The sequence below is a fragment of the Setaria italica genome, chromosome III (assembly GCF_000263155.2).
Source record: "Setaria italica strain Yugu1 chromosome III, Setaria_italica_v2.0, whole genome shotgun sequence".
Taxonomy (NCBI): domain Eukaryota; kingdom Viridiplantae; phylum Streptophyta; class Magnoliopsida; order Poales; family Poaceae; genus Setaria; species Setaria italica.
In genome coordinates, this window is record NC_028452.1 from 21,560,265 (window position 1) to 21,568,545 (window position 8,281).

The 8,281-nt window shown below is 54.3% G+C and overlaps 1 protein-coding gene across 1 annotated transcript; it reads right to left on the bottom strand.

The window, feature by feature from the left end:
• Window positions 1–1,191: 1,191 nt before the first annotated feature.
• Window positions 1,192–5,492, bottom strand: LOC101773063 (probable serine/threonine-protein kinase PBL7). The gene is made up of 6 exons (XM_004962103.4): window positions 4,897–5,492; window positions 4,508–4,752; window positions 2,242–2,654; window positions 2,027–2,159; window positions 1,749–1,838; window positions 1,192–1,616 (listed from the first exon to the last, which is right to left on the bottom strand). The coding sequence occupies exons 1-6, from the start codon at window positions 5,246–5,248 to the stop codon at window positions 1,431–1,433; spliced, it is 1,419 nt and encodes a 472-aa protein (XP_004962160.1). The 5' UTR covers window positions 5,249–5,492; the 3' UTR covers window positions 1,192–1,430.
• Window positions 5,493–8,281: the final 2,789 nt, after the last annotated feature.

The following is an 8,281-nucleotide window of genomic DNA, read 5'->3' on the forward strand; positions in this document are numbered from 1 at the left end:
TAATACTCCTAATTAGTATCTAAACATTCGATGTGACACGTGCTAAAAAAATAAGCAAAGGAACCAAACACCCCCTTAATCATGGAGAGAGAGGGAGGACAACTAGGCATTCAATGAGGGCAAGACGTGTAAAGTGCATCTTTTAGAGTTGCTTATGGGCAAAAAATAAGCAGCCCCATAAGCAACCTCATAAGTAAGGGTGTTTGGTATTTTTAGGCTAAAAGTTGCTTATTTTTAGTTGCTTATGCATAAGCAACTCAAACCAAACATCCCCTAATAATGACACGATGCGTATTCGCATTCCGCCCTCGATCAGGGATCACCGTTCACCAGCATCACCGCGCTAGAGGGTATTTGATACTAGGTGCTAAACTTTAGCAGTGTCACATTGAATGTTCGGATGCTAATTAGGAGGACTAAATATGAGCTAATTACAAAACTAATTACACATATGGAGTCTAATTCGCGAGACGAATCTATTAAGACTAATTAATCCATCGTTAGCAAATGGTTACTGTAGCACCACATTGTCAAATCATAGACTAATTAGGCTTAATACATTCGTCTCGCGAATTAGACTCCATTTGTGCAATTAGTTTTATAATTAGTCTATATTTAATACTCCTAATTAGCATCTAAATATCAGATGTGACGGGTGCTAAAACTTTAGCACCCTAAAGCCAAACAGGCCCACAATACACGGAGGAATCACCGCAGCAAATCAACCGGGGTTGGATCAGCAGTGATGTCACCTACTCACCGTGCTGTTGCCCCTTCCGAAGTTCCGAGAGAGGATCTGGTGCTCGCTGTTGTGCAGTTGTCGGCGGCTCGATGCGCTCCTGTTCTCAACGGCTGTCTCACTCACAGTGCACAGATGTTTGTTGGTCTCAAATAGGAGGGGAAAGAATGTATCCGCAGCCGGTGTTCACTCGGCAGCCCATTCCCTCCCTCCCGGGAGTCAAGTATTCGGCCCGCCCCTACCTCATTTGCACCGCGGCCCAATCCTCCTCTTCGCTAGAGGCCCGTTCCCAATGCTTGTTTTTTTGCTTGGTAGTGTAGTGTGTGTTGGTTTGGCGATGGAAGATCTCTTTCTGTCACATGGATAAATTGATTATCTGTGGGCTTCTGAGCCTTTTCAGCCATCCCATCTCTTCTTGTTGCACAAATGTTCAAGAGCCCAGAGAGCTCATGAGCAGAAGAAAGAGAGATTATTTCTATTTTCATCTTATATCTTTAAAGTAGTTCATCCAAAAAAAAATGGTAGAGCACACCGTACGCTTTCGCCAGTATAATCACGATGCACTACTTGCGATCATGCCTTTGCAAGCCCAGGAGAAGAGGGGAGCTCTATACATTAAGGAAACCCTGTAACGCGCTTTGTGGATGGCCAGCCCCAGTATTGGATACCATTATACCAGCCACAGCCAAGACTATGAGGTCTTGTTGGCGCACTGAGAGGAGCTCATGAAGATGACGTGCTCCAGGGCCGGTCTGAGCGGCGTGGAGGAGCAGGACATGGACGGCTTGGCGATGGGGATCAGCGACTGCACCACGTCCGTCATCAGCGGCCGGTACTCCGCCTTCGTCTGGATGCACATCGCGGCGATGGCGGCGACCTGCATCGTATCCATTTTTGTTGCCCATTTGCATTTGTATCAGTGGATTTGGAGAGCGCGCGGCTTTGGTAAATCGTTAGAATAGATTGACTACGGAGGAGAATAACAGGCTAAGCAGAGCAGAAACGGGACCTGGATCAGATCCTTGAGGGCAAACTGGCCTTTCAGGGCAGGGTCCACCATCTGCGCGAGCTTCTGGCGATCCGTGAGTCGTGGAAGGGCCTGTCGAGACGGGAAGAAAACACTCGTTCAGTCAAACATGAAACACACAGCCTAGTGTACGTGCAGTACAGTGGTAGGTTGTTATATTGATTCAGAGCGTCCTCCCATCCGTCATCCTAAATCATCATTTCGTGCATGATTGCTGAACTGAACGATCAGACAGTAAGCGGTGGTGGTGACGCACTGACCCATGAGACCAGGACGTGCTGGCCGGGCGGCCGCTGCGTGTCGACCGGCACCCGGCCGGTGAGCAGCTCCAGGAGCACGACCCCGTAGCTGTACACGTCCGACTTGGTCGTCAGCTTTCCCGTCGACGCGTACCTGCAAGCAATCCGCGATCAATCCATCGATGACAAAACTAGTGACCTATAGAGCGAAAAGCAAGCAGGGGGGGCACGCGTACTCTGGGGCGAGGTAGCCGGTGGTGCCGATCACGCGGGTGACGACCTGGCCGTCGGCCTTGTTGGAGCCGACCTTGGCCATGCCGAAGTCGGATACGCGGGCGCGGTAGTTGTGGTCGAGCAGGACGTTGCTGCAGTTGAAGTCGCGGTGGATCACGGCGGGGGTGCTGTGCTCGTGCAGGAACTCGAGCGCGCGCGCGCAGTCCAGCGCGATGCCCAGCCGCGTCTGCCAGTCCAGCGGCTGCCGCGGCGGGAGGCCTCCGGCCGCCGTGGCCGGCCGGGGCGGCGGGTGGAGGTGGCTCCGGAGGCTGCCGTTGGGCATGAACTCGAACACCAGCAGCCGGTGGCTCTGGTCGGCGCAGTAGCCCAGCAGCCCCACCAGGTACGGCGACTCCATCCGGCTCAGCAGGTCCACCTGCATTGCATTTTTGCAGTTAGTTTCTTTTCAGTTATTGGTATTACTGCTGCAACCAACAATGAGATCGCCAAGTCAAGTTCGGTTTGCAGGGTACACAAGGACTGTACTGTGCTCCATCTGGGTTCCAGGAAATGTGAAAGCTAAGCAAAAGCAATGCAGCCAGCATCGCGCGTCGACAGACCCACACAGCACATGCACGGGTTAATTTCGTCCCCGATCCAACTCGATCACCGGCTCGACCTCATCTCAGCTCTCAAAGCAGGTGAGCCATGCGGCCGTGCCGGTGTCAACTGGTACGGTACCTGAGATATCCTTAATGGCTGGATGAACCCACTGTGCTTCCATGGCATGCATTAGCACACAACGTATTGGCTTTGCGTGCATCTGCGATGATCTGTGGCCGCCGGGCTTTATTGCTGGCACTGGTGAACGTGTGATCGAGAAACTGGACCATGTCAGGCAACCAAACGGACAGATCGATGTGTGCAGTGCAGCCGTGCAGGTGTCGGGCTCTCGGACACGGCTAGTGTTGGTGGATCCTACTCGGCTACTCCTACTCTGCGAGATGTTTGGGTCAAAATGACCGGGCCGAACGAGCAGGGCCAGCAGCGGTCCACGGCCACCCTGGTGCGAATGCGTTGCCGGCAGATCCCAGTCCCACGCAGGGTACACAAACGTCTCTGTTGACGATCTGCAGCTGTTTGCAACGTCGCGCCCATCTCTGAACGAGTCTACTACTCGGAAAGTCTTGAGACAAGCTTACGCCACCGGAAACGCAAGCAAACAACAGCACAGTAAATCAAGCTGCCATCCGCGGCTCCTAGTGCATGGCCCTAAACAGCGAACGTGATAGCGTTTGCCGGCTCATTAGGAATATGAAATGCAAGGCCAAAGGTAGTTTGGCCCATGGCACCCAATGATTGCCCAGCGTAAGCTTCCAAAGGTCCTAGACCCAAACCTAGATTACGCTCGTGACATTGGTCCCGTGCCCACACATCGTGAAAGCCTAATGGCCGAGCCGGGACGCAACGAACACTATTCGTTAGCGCACACGCCGCGCGTGACGCGCCCAACCAGAAGACCACGGAACCGGTCGCCGTACGCACGCCCTGCCGGCCGCAGGGCGCTTCAGTGCTGCGCCCCGGAACGGCGTGCTGGTGCAGGCAAGCAGCGGCACCGTACCCGACAGGATCGGGATCGGCGTGGCTCACGCGCCTCCCGCCCGCCGAACGGCCGCGACCAACCGGAGCCAGGGCCAGGGCCTCACCCACCGCGAAACGCAAGCTCTCCTCGGAAGCGAGCAAGCTTTTTCCCGTGCCTCGGCAAGCTGGTCGCGCGTCCGCCAAGGCATCCGCGCGCAACGGACGAGCCCGGCCCCATCGGCTTCGGTCATGCGCCCGGCTAGAGACGAGATGAAACAGTCTGTCACCGGAGGCGGCTCGCACTCGCGGTCACGCTCACGCACGAACGCTCTGGCCTTTCCACCGCTGACGCACCGAAGCGAGCGAGCGGGCAGGCGGGCGCAGTTAATTGCCTTCCTTCCAGGTTACGTCCCGGCGCCACGCCACGCCACGCCACACCGCCCGCCCCAACGGCTGATCCCAGGCGGCACCAACCGCTGGGGCTCGAACTACCCGTACCCGCTGCGCTGCTCTGCTCTGCTCGCGGCGGCAACGGGTAATAAGGTTGGTGCGCCGTGCGCGACGCGGAGGGCGACGGAGGTGGACGTACACGTACGTGCACATGGACGGTGGCGTGAGCCGACGGCGACGTGTGTGTGCGGCGTGCGTGCGCGCGCGCTAGCTGGGGCGGGGCGGGGGTGTGTGGTGCGGTGGGGTTGCTTGGGTTACCTCGATGCGGAACTCGCGCTCGCCCTGGCGCCGATGGTCGAGCCGCAGGCGCTTGATGGCGGCAGGGGTGCCGTCGGCGAGCCGGCCGCGGAAGACCGCGCCGGACGCGCCCCGCCCCACCACGTTGGCCTCGCTGAACCCGTCCGTCGCGCGCTCCAGCTCCCGGTACGTGAACACCTGCGCGCCCCGGCTCCGCGGCGCCGCCGCCGAGAAGCCCAGCCGCCCGGCGTATATGCACCCGACGCCTGCGCACACCGCCGCCGCGGCAGAGGACCGAAATGAAAGAGACGAGCCATCAGAATTCAGCACCAAGATAATGCAAGGGACATGCTGATTACACGCATGACTCGCTCGCTCGCTCGCTCGCATCGGGGTTTTCAGCTACTTACCGGCGGCGGCGTAGCCGCACCTGGCGTTATGGCTGCCGCAGCTGGACGTGGGCGCGCCGGGCTTGTCGTCGCCGTTGCAGCTGCCGCCGGCGTCCACCTTCCGCGGCCTCGCGCGGCGGGTCACCACCAGGATGACGGCCACGGCGACAAGCAGCACGAGGCCTATCGCCAGCGCCGAGACGGGAAGTATGGTGAACAGGGGGTTCACCCGCCCGCCTCCACCGTCGTTCCGGCGGGGCGCCGGCGGGGAGGGCTGCCACGGCGCGAGGCGCGCGTCCGCGAGGTCCTCCGCGGCGAGAGGTGACGGCGCCGGCGGTGGAGAAGGCGGGGAGAACGCATCGTCCGCCATCATATCCCGGCGGCCCTCCAGGACGGCCCGGCCGGGTACGTAGCCGGGACAGGTTCGTGGACACAGCGCGCGTGCACAGGGAGATAAGGAAAGGCAACGAGCGTACAGATATACATATACTCTCGATCGCTAGCTACAAGGGGGTGGCTGCAGTGAGAGAAGAGAATTGGCCATTAGCGTAGAGTAGAAACTCTCCGAATCTACTGGACAGTAGCTGTTGTTTGGTTTTACTCAGACCTGAGCAGGTATTCCCTGCGCGGCTGCAGACCCTGCAGTGCACGCAGAGGAATGTACTAATGGAACAGCACCAGCTGCTACTTGTACCCGGCGGCTACCCCGCGTCTTCCAACGAACTGGGGGGCGGCAGCACTGGCATCGGTCGGCGCTCGGCATTCACCAGTCACCGTGGCGTCCATGTGACAGGCCGGTAGAAGTGTAGAACTTGGTCTAGATTCTCCGTAGGTCTCAGTTCGGTTTTAACGCCGTGGCTACGCTGTCTGATGGCAACGATCGCGCTCTCGGACGGTTTCTTCCGTTGTCATGGAACGAAATGGACCACGCAGCGAGACACTCGAACTGATGATGCCCGATGCCAAAACTCGCAGGTAAAACTAGGTGGGTAAGTGGGTTCGTCCTCTGACGGTAGATGCGACCATGTGTACGGCGCGCGATGGCTTTTGCACTAGCATATAATGCAGCCAGCCTCCGCGGCACGGCGAGCTACCGCGAGACAAGTCAACCGGGTGGGAAAATCTCAAATCCGGGCGGGGGCAAGGCGCCAAAACGGCCGAGATCACATGCGGCCCCCGTCACCGTCTCGTGACTCGTGGGCTTCGTCCGCTTGCGCTCGCGAGCGCGCGCCGTGGCCTTGCGGACTTGCACTCTTGGAGGGAAGAAGAAAACACGCTGGTCCAGTAGGAGGGTGGTAAAGTAGAGAGCGTCCTGGTATTCCCTGCAGATTCTTGTAGCCAGGTGGGAATTTTGTACAGGTTCGCGGCGAGTACACAGCGCACGGGGGGATACCAGAACTGAACTGGTCGCTGCATTCCATCGGCGCGAAACTCGAGGCAGGCTGTTCTTGGGATTTGAGTGAATTTTGCACCGGATCTGTTTAGGCCATGTTTAGTTACTCCCAACTCCCAACTTTGACACTATGCAAAAAGAAGATTCCCCATCACATCAAACTTGCGGTACATGCATGGAGTACTAAATGTAGATGAAATTAAAAACTAATTGCACAGTTTTGTTGTACTTTGCGAGACGAATCTTTTGAGCCTAATTAGTCAATATTTGGACAATAATTCACAAATACAAACGAAACGCTACAGTGTGCTACAGTGCTGTAACAGTAATTTAGCACCCCCAAATTCGCCAAACTAAACACGGCCTTAGACGCATCCTGCATTGAAACAGAAATGTCTGAATATCTAGCCGGGCGCCGTGGTTGGAAGGACACATCTTTGGTGGGTGTAACGCAGTGGCGCTCCGAGCGTTGTACGGGAAATGTTTCGCAAGTAAATTAAAGGCGTGCATGCGTATTTCGTGCAAGAAAACACCTTTTTGAGCTCTGCTTTGCTATCGTGTTTGGTAGATCTGCGTGGAAGGGTTACAGAGAAATAAATGGTGCTTCACAGTTAATCGGAGACTCGGAGTACCTGCGAGCAACAAGTACGTGCACACATTATTACACACAGACCTCGCAATCTCGCACTGTCCCAGCCTCTCAAACTTCTGAAAATTCTAGTGCCCAGCATATACCACCAGGACCCTACGCGTGTGTGGTTAGTGGTATTGTTTATCTGATTATCTCACACTACTATGCTTTTTTTTAAAAAAAAAATCAACTGGTACTACGCTACTCATGCTCATGATTTGGTTCCTCGCCTCGCTGAGCAAGGAGAGATGACCCAGCAAAGGATAGGCTCCTTCTCTGGCTTCCTCGCCGATCGATTTGCTCTCTTGCCTCTCCATCCTCTGTCCACAAGAGATGGAGCATATCATTTCGATGGGATTCAGCCATCTCCTCAAGGTCCGACAGCCGAGAGAGGCAAGCAGATACAACAGGTAGAGGTAGCGTAGTGCAAAATCCTACTACAGTCACACGACAAAACGGCCATGGAGCTTTTCTTTTTTTTTAAAAAAAAAAGAAGAACGGCCATGGAGCTCAAAACATACTTTTTGAGTTTTAATTTTGGTTTCTTCCTGGATGTGGAGTAGAGCTCGTGGAAGTCGCTCACGTTGGCTCGTTGAGGCGCTGTGTCAACGAGGATTGGCCGCACGGGTTCCTTGCTCGCTTGCTGGGCAAAGCGAGGAAAACTACTGTCCTGCCAAACACGGTTCTTTGATATGTGAGCTGAATCAGTGCCTAGCAAGGAAACGAGCGAATGCTATTTGCCAAACACGGTTCCTTGGCTAACGACTCATTTTTGAGTAAAGAAATTTTAAATAAAAAGGTAGGTAAATTCAAAAGAAAAGGAAAAATCCCTATGCATGTTGTTTAGATTATAGGATGACATCATAGGGATTTTAGAGTATAAGAAAGTTTCATGTAAATTATAGAGGAGTTCTAGCATGGGATCACATCTCATTCTTCCGACTACTTTAGGAGTTTTCAATTTATAGATACTCTCTTTTCTTTCACTCCCTTTTTTAAAACACACTACAGATGTAGCCAGTCTCAGTGGACAATTTCATTACACAGCTACTAAGACTGAGAACTTGATAATTATGCCGGTTGAGTGTCATGGGGATGAAAATCATCTCTCTTCTGATGAAACTCCCTCTCATAATGATTTTGCCAAGTCAGCAATTTTGTTGATGTGGCAACAAATTTAATGCTCATGAAACTCCCATTAAAACTAGCCTTATATACGCGCATACACTCAATCTTGGAACGTTCTCCTACAAGCACTTCCAAGAAGTTGGGTTGGAAAATCTTAAGATTGAAAAGTACCGCAAGTACCTATCTGTCGACGAGCTTGCACATAGCGCTGAAAGAATAGCCATTAATTCTTGAAATAAACCTTAGAAAAATAT